The sequence below is a fragment of the Corapipo altera genome, unplaced genomic scaffold, assembly GCF_003945725.1.
Source record: "Corapipo altera isolate COAL_440 unplaced genomic scaffold, ASM394572v1 0, whole genome shotgun sequence".
Taxonomy (NCBI): Eukaryota; Metazoa; Chordata; class Aves; order Passeriformes; family Pipridae; genus Corapipo; species Corapipo altera.
Genome location: NW_020884872.1, coordinates 56,334,922 through 56,352,959, shown reverse-complemented (window position 1 = coordinate 56,352,959; position 18,038 = coordinate 56,334,922). Strand labels below are relative to the sequence as shown.

The 18,038-nt window shown below is 44.2% G+C and overlaps 1 protein-coding gene across 4 annotated transcripts in view; it reads right to left on the bottom strand.

Moving 5' to 3' along the window:
• Window positions 1-4,397: 4,397 nt before the first annotated feature.
• Window positions 4,398-18,038, bottom strand: part of CAB39L (calcium binding protein 39 like) — a 62,404-nt gene continuing 48,763 nt past the window's right edge. For 3 of the 4 annotated variants that reach the window (XM_027648678.1, XM_027648694.1, XM_027648685.1), the window contains 4 exons: window positions 15,938-15,997; window positions 14,371-14,436; window positions 13,561-13,704; window positions 6,029-6,259 (listed from right to left, as the gene is read on the bottom strand). In XM_027648678.1, the coding sequence (XP_027504479.1) occupies window positions 6,080-6,259; window positions 13,561-13,704; window positions 14,371-14,436; window positions 15,938-15,997 (450 nt within the window). In that variant the 3' untranslated portion in view covers window positions 6,029-6,079. Of the gene's footprint in view, window positions 6,260-13,560; window positions 13,705-14,370; window positions 14,437-15,937; window positions 15,998-18,038 lie in introns of all 4 variants that reach the window. The other variant, XM_027648670.1, reaches the window with a different exon arrangement.

The following is an 18,038-nucleotide window of genomic DNA, read 5'->3' as shown; positions in this document are numbered from 1 at the left end:
TTAGCAGGGTGATTGGACAGGATGGTCTCCAGAGGTCCCTTCCAACCCCCGGCACTCCATGATTGTGTGACTGCGACCGGCACACAGAGAGTTCTGCTGCTGCAGACAGCAAAAGAAAAAGGTGTGCTGATGCTCACTGTAAATGTCAGAGCACTCGAGACAGCTCAGAGCTTGTAAATGGGAAGAGGAAAAATCGCGGCTGGCATGTCTGTCATGGATGTAAAGGGCCTCCTCACTTGGCCAGCGGCAGCACAGGCCTCACCATGTTTGGGCTGGGAACAGACATGTAGAGGAAAATGCTGAGCCTGGCTTTTTCCCTGGGGTATTTTGCAGTGTGACATTTATCTTCTGCACTCCAAGTATCAGCTGCTTGTACAGGAAATTTTCCACTTTTCTGGGGAACCAAGCTCTGCCTCAGCACTGGGCAGCTTCCTGTAGCTACAGGACCACTGTGCATTCCCTCTGCTATTGAAGGGATGGGGTCTGTCCAGCTTCAATGTACTCCTGCAACATGTTCTGAGTGGCGCTAGGCAGATATATTAACAGTGAAGCCTTTGCAGTCTGCTTGCATTTTCCCTCCTCCTTCGCCCACATTGCTCAACTATCTTTACTTTGGCTCCAGTGAGGTCACCTCACTGCTTTGCAAGTAAATTTTCCTCCAGGGCAGCTAAATTTCTAACTTGGAGGGTAAATAAGGGGTTGAAGAAGCCTGGGGAAACCATGAAGCATTTGAACAACAACTTCAGCAAGAGCCAGGCCTCAGGGACATGTCACACAAATGTCAGCATATACACATTGCTCTCTTTCCCCCCTATGTCATTTCAGAAATACCTGGAAGACATATGTAAGATAGTGTGAGTGCCAGTATGTTCACCTGCAGTTAGTCTTTCATTCCTGTTGTGGGGAAGACAGATTTAGCTAGAGAAAACAAAAGCCGAGGAGCTTAACTGTATGGCTAGAAGTGCTATTTATTAGGAGGAGAGCTGGGTCTTTTGTTGGAATGAACATATGCCTCTCCTCCCTCTGCAATGCCTGTCATCCCCCGGGACATCCTGATTTCTTGCCTGCTAGTCCCCAGTGTCGCTTTCCCTTAAGCCTTGGACAGCAAGCACGAGCTATTGCTGTCAGCCCACAGCAAGAACCTGCTCTGTGCCATGAGCTAATTGTGGCTCTGCCCTTGACACTCCTTGGGGCACAAGGCAAGTCAATCTGTGAATTTAACTTTTCCCCCACACCCAGCTTTAAAATGGGGAGGAGATGCCTTTCTCCATTTCCCCATAGGATTTCAAGAGCCCTGCCCCCTGCAGGCTCCTGCTTGTTCCATGCACATAGAGCCTGTTGGGCATCTGACCATCTGCCTGAGCAAATGCCGGGTTTGTTTGCTCCCTGTTGGCTGCCGGGGCAGGGCAGTGCCGGGGTGTGCCGCCTGCTGAGAAGCCAACCCTGACTGCGTGTTTGCACAAACAGATGCAGCGGGCTCTGCTTGACAGGGGTATTTTTAAATCCACTCTAGACCCTTGTCAAAGCCAGCTGTTCTACAAGGGAGTTGAAGGGCATTGCCAAAGCTGAGCGTCAGGAGAGCCAATGTACCCTGCAATTTGGAATTAAAGGGCCTCTATTCATAAGAGTTGAGCAAGGCACTTCATGGCCCCAAAGACATGGTCCTGTCTTCTCTGTGCCCTTGGAAGAAATAACTCCACCTGCCCTCTCCCCAGCACAACAGTCACTGAGCCACAGGGGGGGAGCTGCCTCCCCTCTGTGGCACGGCTGGCCGTGGCTGCACCCCTGGCACAGGCTGTCCCCATGCTGCCACTTGCTGCAACACAGCCTGAGGTGGAAAAGGTTATTTTTACTGTGGCTTTGGAAAGTCCCTTGCAACTGATGCCATAGAAAAGGGGTAGGTTGTCTGATTGTTTTTCCTCCTCTCACATTTCTGGAAAGAGGGGCCAGCTCGAGGCAGGCGATGTGGAGCAGGACCATGAATCAGGAGGGCTGGGTTCCTGGCCTGCCTCTCCCTGGGGTTCTTGGGGAAGCTGGGCCAAGTCACAGCCTTGTGAGACACTTGGCTTAGAGCTGAACCACACGGCCAAAACTGCTAACCTTGCAGTTAGGCTTAGGCTTCCCCTTAGCCTTGTCCCACATTCCCTGCCCAGCACAAACTGTGCTCAGAGCTCGCTTGGTCTGCTCATACCTTGTGGCCTCACAACAGAGCCCGAGGGATTGGAGCCTTTGCTGGAGGCAAGGCTCACCTTCAGCATGGGCTGGGGTGGCAGGGACTTTCTCTTCCTTCTTTTCCCTCAGCCACAGCAGCTCTCACCCACAGGAGTCTCTCTCACCATGGGGCCAAGCCTCCCACTGGAGGCTCCAGGATACCTTATTACCCAGTCCATGGAAACCTATATTTTTATGCAAGAATGCTCAGTCAAGAAAGGGGAGAGCTAAGGTACAATCGCCTTTCATGTCACAATGCCTTATAACAACTATCACCACCAGGCATAAGACATTCTGCAGGAAGGGGCTTCCAGACAAAATGTTGAAGTGCTTCCACTTCAGACAGAAAAATGAAGCACTTGTTGGCCCAGAGAAAAAGCGTCTCTAGTGACCAAACACCACTGCGCCCTTTGGAAAGAGGCCTGAGTTCTCTCAGCCCTGCTCCAATTTCACAGACAAGAGCAAAGCACGCGCTAGAGAACAAATGGGATCTGGAGCTCCTCTCCCTCGTGCATGTTATCATTAGATTACAAGGTCCAAGTCATTCTTTCCTTCTCATTTGATTTTTTCTCTGGAGAATGAAGATTAAGAGGCTCAAGCAGTCCTAACGCCCACGTTTGTTGAAGGCCAGAGTCCCGTGGCCTCCCCCGGGTTCACACCTGCTGGCGCACACGCCAGTGCGCACTGGGGAGCCTGTTGCCACCTCTAATCAGATTTTTCTTATTTCAGCACAAGCTGCCCAAATCCCAGGACAGAAGTTCATGGTTTAAAGATTCCTGGCACTCTGCTGTATCAAATAAGGTTTGACGTTGCAGGATTGTACACTGCGTGTTTGGCAGAGATCCAGACTCCCCTGCATCTGGGAAGGAAGAGGAGAGGCTGCAGACCAAGCATCCCCAGCTTCTTTCTCTCTCTGGATTACAATCTTCTTTCCTGTCCTCACTCTGATGAAGTGTGTCCTGCAATCACACAGCTCCCTCAGATAGTAATTTCAGATAAATTGTGAGTTCCTAGTGGGAGGACTCCCTTAGGCAGAAGAATCACCTTGACTGAATGCACCAAAGGAAATCTGGAGTTCTGTGGTTTAGCAAAGTCGCACTAGAAAAGACCTCATTTTCATTTAATTAGGCATGTGTCCCCATCTGCTGGGAAATATTATTATGGTGCTTAGTTTCATCTTCACCTTTTCTTTTGCTTTTTATTCTTTCAAAGACCTAAGCAAGCTGAGCCTGGGGAAGACTCAGTTACTTTGAGATGTGTTGGCAATATCTACTTCAGGACTGGCTTCTTGTAAAATAAGCTGCAAGGGGCCTGGAAAGTGTAATTTTACTGTAAGACCATGCCTTTTTCCCCCTCTCTCTTGCAGACACACACACAACTTTTTCAAAGTTTTCCTTACCACTTACTCATGTGGTCCAATGACTGCTTGCCCTGGAAAAGGCTGCCCTCGCAGGGATGGGGCCCAACGCCCTGTTCCCCATTGGCCTTGCACATCTCTGCCTGCACAAACACCAGGGTGTCACTTCACTCCTCATATTACAGCCAGGTTTGTATGCCTTCAAGTGCTCCATGTCCAGGTTGTGCAGAAAAGAGCAGCTCACAGCACTGACCTCTCACTCTCTGGGCACCTCTGTGGGGGTCACATTCACTTTGTCAAGGACAGGCATTCCTCAGCAACACTCCATTAGATGCTTTTTCCAAGCACCAGCTGGAAGCCCCGTGTTCTCATGTGACTCCAGGGGCTGAGGCAATGGACACGTGTCTCTTTGTTAAAGCAGCCTTGGAGACCAGCCCCACCCCAGGAGCTCAGAGCACAGCCAAGCACTCTTCAGATTCAGGCTCCAAATGTCAGAGGATCAAACTTAAATCACTGGCTCCGAGGACTGCGATTCTGGAGATGGTCCCTCATCGACCCACAAGTGACCACTGACAGCGAGCACCACCCATGGGGCTGGGGGTGCAGCTTGTGGTCAGGCTAAGCTGGGCTGCGGTCGCCAGCCCCCTGCCAGCCAGGGTTGCAGAAGTGATGCTTCAAAGTGCATTGAGCTCCAAAGGCAGTGCTGCTCATCTCTCTCCATCTGCTGAAACCCACTGGCAAAGGACGGAAGGAATTAAGCACTGCGTGGAGTCTGGCTATCCAGAAAGACAAGAGAAAAAAACCCCACAGGGATAGAAATAAAGGGTGATCAGTAATCATGCCTTTAATAGCTTGTAATTTTTTTTTTAATTCCAGGCAACTAAGATGTATATTTGTTGTGTGTATCTGACATCTGAAAAAAAAAAAAAAAGAGTCCACAATCTGTTCCATTTCTTCCCTTTTCTAAAGCACAAAAATTAAAGTATCAGTCACCCCAATATACCACAGTTTAATGAAAGAAAAGGGATCGTTCTGTTTTTACAATTCAGTGTCACCTTTTATCTGAAGCATTAGCTAGAGTTTTAGCTAAAGAACTGTCTTACAGCAAATAGGAAAACTCAGAACTTAGGCTGTCCAGAAAAATTCAAGAAATTTCCACTCCCTGCTCTCAAACTCCACTTCCTAATAAAGCCTCAAAGTAACATTTTCCTGCTAGAAAACAAAAGACCCCAAAAACTCTTCCAACACACCAGGGAAACACTGTCTGTACCACGGAGCTTATTAAACTTAAAACATTAGCAGTGCAACAATTTCCCATTCTACAACTTTAATGCAGAACTTGAGTTCACATCAGGATGAGCAAGGACAGAAAACGCCAGACTGTAAGTAGCCTTTGGTGCCTGGGGCTCCTAAATGGTCTCCTACTCTTGATTTTGATATCCAGTAAATGCTCTGAGCTTTGAAAGCACCTGCAGGCTTGGGGACCTCAGCCCACTCAGTGGTTCAGGATGACACCTTTCCAGCATCCCCTTGGTGAACTCAGCTCAACCCTACCTCGCACAGACAGGACTGGAATTCAGATGGGAAGACACTGAGGACCCTCCTCTCTCACTGGTGCTCGGGCTCAGCACTTAGCATGATTCAGCCGAGCAGCTCTGGCCACGACCCCATATTCTCTGCTATTGCTGGTTTCTGTAGATGCAGGATCTTTATTGGCAATAGAGCACAGCCTTGATGGAGGGGGGTTGCTCTTGCCTTCTTCCCACTGTGGGGTACATGGGCACCGTGTACCTGGGGCTGCTCCTCATCAGACTGCTTGGGAGCTGATGGGATTGGCCTGTGCTCTAAAAAAACATAGATCACATACAGGGAAATGGGAGCCAGGCAGAAACAGCTCAACTGGCTGATGTATCCATCTGTTCCATAGTACTGAATAGGAAACCTCTGATCTACGGAAAAACAAAACTTAAAAGAATACAAAACAAAGCAAAAACGTGACCTTTACTGCTTTTTCATCTCCCGCTATTCTGACTAAAGGACTTGACCTATAAGTGCAGCTAACTCCAGAGACGAAGGTACTCTTTCACAGTCTTGTGTGTGTGTGTGCAGCGCTAGAAGCAAGTCACAATGACAGGTGTGAAGGAACAACATTGCAGTCCTCAGAAGACCTGCTCTGTGCACTTGCCAGCAGCTTGGGTTTGCTGATAAAGTTAAGCAAAGAGGTTCATTCTTCTTGAGCACAAATGAAAATCTGTCACACCAGCTTCTATTAGAGAGAGATTCTAAACTGTCATAAATAATTATACTCTTGATTAAAAATAATATATTATTCTAGATTTTTGGTTTTTTAGTTCTCATGTAAAACCCCTATATTCTTGACATCTAGGAACAAAGACAAAATAAAAACCAGGCACTTGCTGTGCCTTCTCAAGCACTATTGTGGTGTTTAAGGGACACAGAGGAAGTTAACAACTCAGTTTAATGTCTACAGTGGAAAACAAGAGGAGTTCTTCATGCCGTCGGCTTTTTCAAGTCTCGGATTTGCTTAATCAGGTAGTTCTTCTCATCAGTGAATTGTTCATCGTCAGTCCTCTCTTTCTGGAAATTGCTCAGAAACTCAATTAGCTTGGGTTGGTTTTTCAACAGGATCTCCACAATAGGCTGTGTTTTGTTTGGACTGGCCACAAAAACCTAACATGCAAACAAAATCAGGCATAGAGAGACAGTGAGGGGGTGGGGACAGAGAGAAAGAGAGAAGAACATCAGTGACAACATACCCATAAAGTTATTTTCTAACAAGTCAGCTGAAGGCTGGCAGGCGGATACTCTGCTGCTACACACCTTGTCCCAAGGCAGACAGAGAGGAGTTTAAATATGTTGGTTCAAGAGCAAATTGAAGCCAAGCTATGCCCATGTGTGGCATCGCTTCCTTTTCATTTTGCTCTTTGTTGATAAAAACTTTTGATTGTAAACCCAGCTGTCCAAAGCAAGCTATCAATTCTCAGCCTCTTCTACCCACAAGACAAATACATAGAAATTAATTATCAGGAGGATGGAAAAGCTTTGTGTCAGTATTGATACCATTTCCATATTAAACCAGGCCTAAAATTAGACTTGCCAGCTTTGTTTTGGTTTGGAAAAATATGTCAGAGGCCCAACTTCCCTCTGCCTAATCCATTCATGGGAGCGTGGAAACTTACAGCAGCAGGAGCAGGATGGTGTGCCCAGCACCTTCGCAGCCCTCGCTGAGCAGTGGAGGTTGGCGATGGAGGGAGGTGACTTGAGACACAGATGTTCACCGGGCACAGCCAGCCCAGCACTGGGGACTTACTGGTCTTCTGCAATAGCAGGTTTTAAGGATAAGCCTACCCATGCTCTGATTTTTCCCCCTGTAATCCCAAAAGCTGCAGTTTTCCAGCTCTGAATATTATGCCTTACACCGCAACACCGTTTCTTTAAGTTTTTCCCCTGCGTTAAGTGCCGGCTGAGGATGGTAAACCTAAGGCTGGTTGCAAAGGCCAGTGGTGCTGAGCTCTATTTTCAGGGACCTCAGCCTGCAGAGATGTGGGCTCTGCGGACATCAGTCAGGAGGGGCAGGTGAGGCAGGGGGCCTGCGGTGGGAACACACGTGCAGCAACCCTGGGAGGAGTTCCCACATCTGGCTCGCACTGAGGTTACCATGGCTGGTCAACAAAACACCGCCTGAGCGCTTGTGCAACGACGGAAATAACTTCAGTTGTTCTCTACCCAATGAGAAGAAACTAAGGATGGACAGAACTGGAAAGCACCCAGTTTCCCTCCAAGCCTGTCCAAACCAGAATGAAAACAAACATCTGCTGACAGTACAGAATGGCATGTTGTCTGTCCGACAGCAGGGGCACCACCGCTGGCCCAGCCGCGGAGCTGATGGCTCCAGACCTGGGGGCCTCTTCCACAGATTCATTTATCTCCACTGAGGTCACGCCCACATGAGAACCTGGGCCACGTCCAGCTGCACAGGGAGGAGCTGTGCTGTGTGAGGAGGAACACGGACACTCTGCTGGGGGCCTGCCTTACAGCCCCTTGCCCCCAGAAACTACACCTGGTACAGCCTAGGGCAGGGTTCAGACTGGACCCACTGTTAGGCTTCATACATTACAATAGAGGATGTTCCACACTACCACTTGCATCAAGTGCCACATGAGGGGAATGTGTGGAAGGAGTGGGGCTCAACACACATCAACAGTGCCACACAGTATTTCTGCCCAAACAGGAAGGTAAGAGTATTTTTTTATTCCATTAAGGTGAGGCAAAGCATCTACTCTTAAACCCTGGCATCTTGATGTTGTAACAGCCCTAACCTTTGCCCATGCTTTTATCTCCTCTGGATCCCTCCTCCTCAGGCTGGTCCCTAGGAGTCCCTGCTTCAAGGTGCTCTGCAGAAAGAACTGCAACCTCTGCTACGCTGGGTAAACACTTCCAGACTCCAAGTGTACTACGAAGTTTTCCTTGAACCAGTGGCCAGGCTGTGGTCCCTGTGACAGCACAGTATCTGCAGTTATTCACACAGGCCTCCTCACCCTTCTCCGATTACCCCGAGCTATAATCCTAAATAATTCCTTTTTTAGTCCTACTTGCCACTTTAAACTTCTCAAGAGTAGCACCAACAGCCTCCACTCTCAAGGACCCCTTCAGAGCACCCATTCTGGAAAACAGCTCTCCTGAACAATGTCCCAGGTACTGAGAATGCAGTTTTGTACCAGGGATACACCAGCCCCTGGGTGGGACAGCCAGTTTACAGCTCTCACTACACCTGATGGACTGTCAACAACTAAGTGTTCTGTTGCTGCCTGCAGCATATGAAAGCAGGATCTCCTCCTTTGCAAATAACTTTGATACACTGTTGTTGATGTATTGGTTCCCCCTAGACTGGGATATAAAGGGTCTGGGGATGTACATCACTACTGAACATACTTTACAGCTTTCCAGTCTGTGCTTTACCTAGGGAATCTTGAAATCTCATGTGTACAGATGTTTGGCTCAGCTAAGACTGCAGCAGTTCATATTCTCAGCTGGAGCTGCCCTAGGATGCAGCTCCCCATGTGCTGACCTACACACCAGGTGACACGCTGATGGAGGCTGGATACTCCCAGGATTTGGACTATGATAAGCCCCCAGTCATCTGGACAAGCTTCCTTTGAGAAAAGCAGGACGTAAGCCTACAGGTAGGGATGAGGAAAGTAACTGTTTACAGATCTTCATTAAAAGTTTTTAATTTTGGAGTTCAGTTCCGCCTTGGTGACCAGGAGAAGAAAACCATCAAGTACACGCTGGCAGGACCCACATGTTCAGAAATAATCTGATGATGCAAATGGAAGCCATTAAAGAAGGCCTGACCTTGAAGTGCTAAACATCTTCCTTCAATGAATATTAGGCCTCCCTAATATTTGTCCCTAAATACAGGTGAAGGGTGACTCAAAATTAAGAGATCTAAATAATTCTTCCTGTAAAAGCTATCTGCTCTTCAAACAGAACTGCAAGGTTAGTGGTAAACCTAGTAAATAGCATTGCATATTGGTCCTACCACTGGTATTACCATAGCAAATAATTAAAGAACTTAGTTTAATGGAAGCCATCACATCCTGTTTATCTTCCTGCTTGAATATTTATAGATTATAATCTTCCCCTTGCAAAACTGGCAAACTGAACATTCGAACAAAGATCATCTCAACTGCCAGTCTTGCTCAGTGTCAACAGGGACTCGTAAAGAGAGAATGTTCAAGGACCAGAAAATTCCTGAAATGTTATTCAATACTTCAGCTAAGCAAACAAAATCAATTCTACCAGTATCAACTGATCAACTTCACATAGCCCAGGAGTAGGACCACCATGAGACTTTACTTTAAAAAGAGTCCCCCTCATTCAGAACTCTGTATGGTCATAGAGGGGAAGATCAATCCCTAAAATAGAAATCATTATTAATGCTTTCTGGAATATTTCTACTAAAATGAAGTTGAATCTAACCACAGAGAAATTAGTTTCACCTGTAGTTTTATTATGAAAGGGTGAGTTTTCTAGAGCACTAAATTCAGATAGCTGAGAGAGATGGAGACCCAAAATAAAGAGAGCACTCATATAAAAATTCCAACTCTAAATACAGCTGTTTAGGCACAGTTCTGTTTTGTGAATATTTGCAAAAGGCCTGGAATGAAAATCAACTCTGAAGCTTCAAAAATTGTCCAAAGTGGAACAGTTCCTATCTTCTCCATTAAAAGTCATACTGTATTTCTTCAAACAAACATCAAAATTACATGATTAGAGACTTTGACTTTATTTCCTTACAATTAATAACCAGGCATTACCATCCTCTGGGACTACAGCAGAGCAAAAGTGATTACAGAGGTTGGATGCCCTGGAGTGAGTATTTTAAAACTTACTCTGGGGTCATGCACAATCTTACTGTCAGGAAACTGCACAGAAGAGCCTTACGATTTGTGTTGCTTGTAGCACAATGCTTTGCATAATAATTCCTGCCCTTTAAGCTCTCCAGCTAAGAAACAGAGAGGACACATCCCTACAAATGTGGTTTCAGCTTCATACCAAGAGGAAACTGCTGGTATGGTCAAATTATGTGAGGCCATTTGCAGAGCAAGCTGCAGGAGGTAGCTCGTAATGTGCATGAAAGAGAATGGAAAAATGAAACTAAGGTCACAAAACACAGTGTACCCATTCTATTTTTAGATTTAAACAGTAAAATATATCTTGCTAAATGTCTGCTTAAGAATGAGAAAGTTGCATAATCCCAGTTCACTGCTACAGGGTGTTTTCCTCAAAATAATCTAATTGTTTACGTGAAAGCCAAGAGAGCTTGTTGTTAACTTTTATTTGTAAATATGTAAGGTCAAAGGAATACCTGCACTGCATTCACCTACATCTGACAGATTTGATCTCCCCTACAAACAGACGAACTCCAAGTAGGCTCCACTACTCAAACATATCACAAACCCATCACAGAAGCTGGAGAGCCCTTTCCAAGACTTGGGAAGTCTTCAGTGTGTGTGTGTTCAAGACTGACATCTCTCCACTGAAATCACTGCAGAGAAGAACCAGGGACTCTTATAAGCCTACAACTCTAGGCGACCCCCTTGGATTATTTATGGAGGAGGAAGGAAGGGGGTGAGGTGTGTTAGCCTTTCACAATGATTAAATACTTAGTAATCCTTGTGCATTGTCTGGGACATCCAGCTCTACAAAGCAGCTGCAGACATTCAGAATGGTGCTGAAAGGTAGAAGCTCCATTTTGCTCAGGGAAAAGGAAGAGAAGGAGCTGGAGTTAGTAGGAAAATCAAGCATCTCCACAGTGGAGAATGGAAAGAGGCACTGCAAGTGAGCAGTCTGTCTTCATTTTCCCACCCAAAGCAGCCTGGATGAATAAAATATTGTCAGAACTTGGGGGTACTGGCTTGTTCAGCCACAAAATGTTCCTGCAAAGTAACATTTGCAAAGTAAGTAAGTTTGCACTAGAAGTACTCATCATTTTAATCTCTCTTACGGTTTCAAATCTTTAATAATTAGAAATTGCCTCAGGGAGTAAGAGTCATAAGCCTTTTTTTTGGGTCAGCTGGGGCATGGGAGTGTTGGAATCTGGATGCTTACAAAACAAACACTTTTTCATTCCTACTGTGTCTAACTGGTGAAACATCTAAATCAGGTAATTTAAACCCAAATCTTTTGGCAGCTCAGACAGAGCAGCAAGTATCTACTTCTCAGCAGACCTTGATTCCAAATCACTGTGGTTAGTGTACTGTAATTTCAGCCAAGACTGCACAGGTATTTTGCAAGCATAACTTAAAAATGTAGGCACAGTTTAAAATTTATGAGATTAAAGCTGAGGACAAGATTCCTCTCCCAGTTACATTAACATGGAATTATTACAGCTGACAAGAGAACCTGGCTGAGGGACACAAACCCAGAAACAGAAGGCAGGGACACTGCAGAACAGGGCACAAACAGTCAGTCTCTTAAATATTTAAGGATTTCCTTCAGTAGTTCTCAAGCAGTTAGAACTCAATTTAAGAAGTGAAATTAGAGGGAAAAGTCCTTCTCTGACCCTCTCCACAAAGCTAATTCACAATGCGATTTTCTATGGCATAGCCTGTAATGACCCTTGCCCCCTCGGGAGAAGCTGAATGCTTCCACATCCAGGGAACCCAGATCCTCAGCGAGGAGGATCCTAAAAGGGGAGCTCTGCTGCACCTCTACAGTTACTCTCGTGTGCTGTTGGTGGTTACAAACGAGCCACTTCCAGCTGATCAGCTTCTGCTCTGAGTCTGCAGTTTCCCCCCAAGGAGCACCACGTGTGTGAGGCAGTGTGAGGAATGCCATGGCACCGCTGAAATGCTGCTGATTGGTACCACCGGAAAAAAACCAACAGCATCCCACTGAGCTGAGAATCTCAGCACAGAGCTTGGCCCTCCCTTTGAACTGAAGAGACACAATGTCACTGCTGCTCCCTCTTTGTTTTGCTGGGCACTCCAAGGTCCAAGCATTATGTCTACCTGGCAGCAACTGCTAGTGGTCAAGCAAGGCTGAGCCTGCAATATTCCCACTCTAACTGGAAATGGGATGCAGCATACTGAAAAAGGAAAGGAAGGGAGGAATGAGAAGACAGAATGGGAGCAACAGCAATGTATGACATGGTTGCACACTGGAATCCTTTCAAGTTATTCCAAGTCCTTTTGAATGCCTCTTAAAATAACTGAAATCAGCCATTCCCAAGGCATGGGTTATGCCTATCATTAATTCAGGAACAGCAACTCACGTGTTTCATAAATAAAAATCTGGCATTTATTCACAGCACAATCCTCTGATACCTTCCCCTCATAGGCATCTCAAAGACTGCAAGTGTTTGCAGCCTGACTGCTTGCTTATCTTGGAACCACATACCTCTTGATAAGGAAGAAGAGTAGAAGTTACTCACAGTGGTTCAGTTGACTATGGAGGGAGTCAGCAAGGGAACATCTTACCAAGCTGCTTATTTCAGGAAGGGATTTTTTTTTTTTAATCTTCCTTGAAGATTTTTTTCTTTTAGGAAACTAAAAGCTTTTTTGGAGGAGCTGCACATTCTCTAAGCCTCCACACTGAAGATCTGAAAGCTTTTTTTTCCAAAGCAGAAGTACAAAACTCAACAAGTCACCCTGAATTTCTGGAGAGTCATGAAGCTTTTTTTGCAATCTTTTGATGTGATCTGGTATCTTTCTTAACCGTCTCGGGGAAGGGATATCTTTACAGGCTCAATTTCTTTTCTGAAAATCATTACTAATTCTGTTTATAGTTTGAAAATAATGTGTTCATTCCAAATTAAAGTTAGTTTCACATAGCAACAATCCAATTCGCCCTCTGTCCCAGAGCAGAGAACTCTTTTGATGGGAACTGGTAAACTTCTCACTTATGAACATTAATCATCATGAAAAAAACGACATTGGTTGGGTTTGATAATTGTTTAAGACTGCATTAACAATATCACTGCAAAACAATGGAAGGATTAAACTCATTTCAAACTTAGATTTACTAAATCTTTTTAATAGCAAAATTTTAAAAGCAAATTGTGTTTGCACTGGTGCACAGCACCAGCACAGTCTACTTTAAGTCTTAATGAAGAGTTTTTAGACTTTTTTTTAATCTTTACCCAGAATCACAGGGTAAAATGACCTAAGAGTTGGGGGAAGGTCCCCTGGATATTACTTAGAAGCTCTGTATTTTGTTACTTATAGCTCATCACTACTTGACTGACTACCTTCAGCCCAAACCAAAATGCTGCTGCTTAAGATCTCACTTGAAGGAAGGCAACCAGAAACCAGAGGTTGAGTGATAGAAAGGTTTTCAATTATAGCATTCTCAAAGGCTGGAAGTCACTGTAAACCTCAGCTCTTGCCTTAATTTTCTGGGCTTTTTCTTGTTCACTTTGAAAGACACTTTTATGACTGCCACCTCTACAGCTCATACTGGCTCACCTTGAACACATGGAATGCTTCAAACTGAATGTTGGGGCTTTTATCTCGCAGCAAGTTCATCATCAGCTTCAGATTTTCTGGTTTGCTAATGTACTTTGTCATGATGGCAAAGTTGTGTCGGTCCAGAATCAGCTCACCCAGCAGCTATAGGCACAATTAGAAAAAAAACACCTTTTTTTTTTCAGTTCATCACATTATTTTTTAACGCAGAGAAAGCAGTAGCATATTTCAATGTTTCCTTAAGAGGTTTCAATTTCACTACCTTTAAAAAAAAAAAAAGGTAACTAGACTTGTTATCATGCAGTTGGTTACTTAATGCCCAGCAATGCTCATCTTCTAAATGCTACAGAGAGGAGAGAGATCCTGCATATGGGCTGGGTGTAGCAGGAGCTGGTGTGAGCAGTTAGGACAGAAGCAAGTGCAGTGCAGTGTCCCACAAAGACCCCTTCATTTCATTCATGTGTTACATTAACACACCTGTCTGGTTCCATCTGCAGGTTGTGTCAGACTTGGTGCACCAAACAGAGACTATGATGTTACTCTCAAGTTCATTTTAACTTATGTTCTGAACCAAAGTACACATTTGAGGTCAGATGAAAAATTATAGGGCTTGTTCCACAGAAACAGCCCAATGCTTCACCAGACATCCAGAAAACAAAAGACACTGAGCTCCTGTGCACTTCAAGAAGAGCATCACAACCTTTAGCTCTTTTTTGTTAGAAAAACAGCTGCTCCACCGAGATACATACACCTTGATATTTTGCATACCATAGAGTACATATTGAGGAGGAAAGCGCTGCAAGCCTTTACCTTCAAAGATTGTCTCTTTGTCACGTAATTCTCAGAGTTAAGGAGTTTTTCGTAATCCTCAAAGATCTAGAGTAACAAGAAAACACAAATGCATCAGATTCATGTCCACTCTTCCTCCTCTTGGTCCTTGCCACCCCAAAGGAGCAGCAGAGGCCACAGCAGTGCCACCCTCTAACATTTCACTGCAATGCCAGGCCTTTTTCCTTGGCTAGTTGTCATGCAGTGAGTTAATGCCCAGAAACACTCCTCTTCCAAGTACTGCAGAGGGGGATACCACATATGGACTGGATGTAACAGGGGCTGGCATGAGCCAACTAGGACAGAAGTAATCCAGAGCCCGTACAGCCTTCTCTTACAGAAGGGTGAATGTGCTGCCAGGACACGTGGGTCTAGCATGTAATGTCCACTCACTCATATCATGGTCATGACTGGGTGTGTGATTTAATACTGTGCCCAAAATGGTGATGGTGTATCCCAAAAGCTCCTTTTGCGAGGTGCCACCTTGCCTGCTTTCAGCACCCTCACTCACTAAAGCCATTTACCCACTGAGGATCACAGGAGCCGAGCATGAGCTGGCTTTTGCAGGACTGGGCCAAGGGAATCTTGTTGTCAAGAAGACTGAGAGAGAAGGCTACAGTATGTCCAAACCATCTACCAAAAAAGTGAAAAAACCCAACACTGCTGTCTGAGAATCACCTGAAAAAAAATGCTCACTTAGGCAATTAATACTTAAAAATTTAAAATGTTAAATAAATGTAAAATGGGGACTGTTCCAAGTGCAGTGCTTCAGTATTAAGAGAGAAGATTAGCAGAGACACTAATTTTGCTCCAGTTAAGCAGCATTTGTGACTCAGCAATAATTAGCCTGCTCTTTGTTTAACCTTCTTGGTAACTAGAATGAAAGAAATTTGTCTTTTCACTTTGGCAATGAAATAAAGAATAGCTCAGGTAACATAAGAATATAACCCATAGTATATGATCTGTATCAGTCCAATTTTAGTTGATTCCAACTGAATTTTTCTGACCCACAACTCTGTCCAAAACAGAGCCAAAAAATCAAAGTGAAAAATGGCAGCTAACCAAAGGACTGATTGCCTTAGGATGGTAACAGAAATATTCAGACCTCAGTCCCTCATTTAGGCACATGTAATTTCCAGTAATGCTAAAACTTCTTTCAGTAACTCTTCTTCTTTGTCCCAAAATATTATAAATAACACCAGCATGGCCCTATCAGTGCTGGGATATCACAAAGCTGTTTCAAACTGTGCACATTTTTGCCCATGATCTATCTACACATAAAGTTTCAGTTCCATTCACATATGAGGAGATACAATGCACATACAGAGGAATAAAACTTGATTTTAAAGTACAAGTTCTCCTGAAAACTTGGCATGTGTCCCCAAGAGGGGTTACCTGTATTTCACACATCATGCAAGGATTCTGCTCTAGTTTTGCAGTCATAGGTGACTATTTTATGTCAAAACATGAAACCTCTGCTATTGAAAGCACGCTTTTTCCAGCTAAGCATGAACAGAAATTAAAAATTTGTTTTAGCATTGATACTCACTGGATCGTAATTTTGCTCCAGAAATTCTGCCACCAACGATTTGTGTCGTGTTAAGAGGTCCTGGGGAAGAACAGAGAAAGGTTACCTGAGAGAGCGTGCTCATCTCATGGTCCCTTGATTCTCAAATGTATTTCAGTACTTTTTACCAGAAGGCATTTACAACATGGTTTCTATAGACAACACTGCATTATGTGTTTAGTAGGACTTTTAGGAGAACTCAGTTAATGCTAACAGAATCAATATAAAACTATTCTAATACACTTTTTATTCCTGTTTCCCTCCCACCTTTTCTTATGTTCATTGGTCACAGTGCACAATACTTATGCTAAACCAGGTTAGAGGAAAGGAAGAAAGTAAACTAACCCTTTATGGAGGGATGAGCTATGGTCTCCAAGCCAAAAGTGACCTACATGCTACCTCATAGCTGGAAACTATGCTAAGCTGGATCAACTGCTATTGCTCATCTCTAAGAATACAACAAGGAAGACTCAAATTCAACTGCCATATATAATAACTAATATATTTTGTTATTTAATAATGAAAGCTAGTCACCAATCTAAGTTAAACATCCAGACTCCCTCCCCCTCCAGGCTTCTTTCCCCTCCCTTCCCTCCCCAGGGAAGCAGACTCAGGTAGATGGGATGAATCCCTTCTGCAGATCTTTTTCTGCCCAAAGTTGGCTTACTGACACAAAGTAAGACAGCTTTCTACTTTTTTTACTTTCAGACAGCTGGATGGGATGCCTCCCATGCTAAAAGGCCAACTAATTCAAATTTAAATTAAAAGGAACCTCTCCCACAGAATGGGAATGCTGGTGCTCAGTGACAGAATCTCTTTACTGGATGAATAGCTATGAAACAGAGTGGCCAGTGAAAGGCATTTAAGTATGATTTTGATCTTATTGCTTCTTTTCAAACTGACCACAATAAATGCCTGATGAAGTCCATTCAAGTTGGTACTTTTTTTTGTGAATCAGTTTCTGCTCTCTTTTTCATCCTATTTTCCTTGGTTTCCATCCCCAGTCACAGACTGAAGCTGACGAGGAGCTCAAGCAGATTCACAGACACATCCTCATAAATAAAAAACATCTTTACATACTAATCCTTTAATTTATTTTTACCATCAATTATAAGAGGAAAGCAGAGCCCTACAAAACCCAGTGCATGTTTTCAGTACATTCCTTTATTTAGCAGGACTGCAATGATAGCAGTTTTAAAGGCTGAGTGAAACATGTGAATCACAAGCTTTTATGCAGGGCACTTAGGAGGCAAGTACGACATCCTTCAACAGGGGGCACAAATGGAATATAATCCAAAATGAGTTTTTCACAGAAAATGACAAGAAAGCCTGGAGCGGCAGGCAGTATTCAGTCAGCACTCTTTCCAGCTGCTGCTTGCACCCTCCACAGCCAACTTGTATCTCTAAATACACGCGTTTTCCTCTGCATTTTTAACAATTCTGTTTTCTCTCTGCAGTGCACCTGGCTGAATTTAATTAAGAAGTACATCTCCAGATCATAAAAAATTTCAATACTTCCCTACTATAAATATCCTCAGATTTTAATGCACATTTAATTAAGCCCTCCTCTGGTGCACAGACCATCCAAGGTTTTCAGCTCTGAATCAGACACCTCGATGGCAACACTACAAACCCAACATGGGGGCAACAGAACCCAAAACATGAGTTCAGTAATCCAGCCAACAAGCAATCATAGCACTTATTTTTCTGGTATTAGAAATGAGGTAGCTCCATATATCATGATTCAATCGCTTCCACATCACTTCTTGTTGTTCCAGCTGTTCAGAGTAACAGACAAATAGGAGATGAGATGAGTAGGTGGTTTATTTCCAGAATTGACCATGTATCAGGTGTTAAGAGGAAATTAAAAAAAAAAAAACAACACACGAAACAAAACAATGCAGTTTATACATTTTCCCCAAGCATTTTAAAAGGCAGTTTCTGACCTATGTCTGAGGATGAATTGCCTTCATACTCCTCTCTTTCCAGTGTATGTGAGGATGTAGAATTCTATTTTTAAATCCTGCTAAAAATACACTCAGTTCACAGAGGACAGAAGTACTTTCCACAGCTGTAGTTCCGT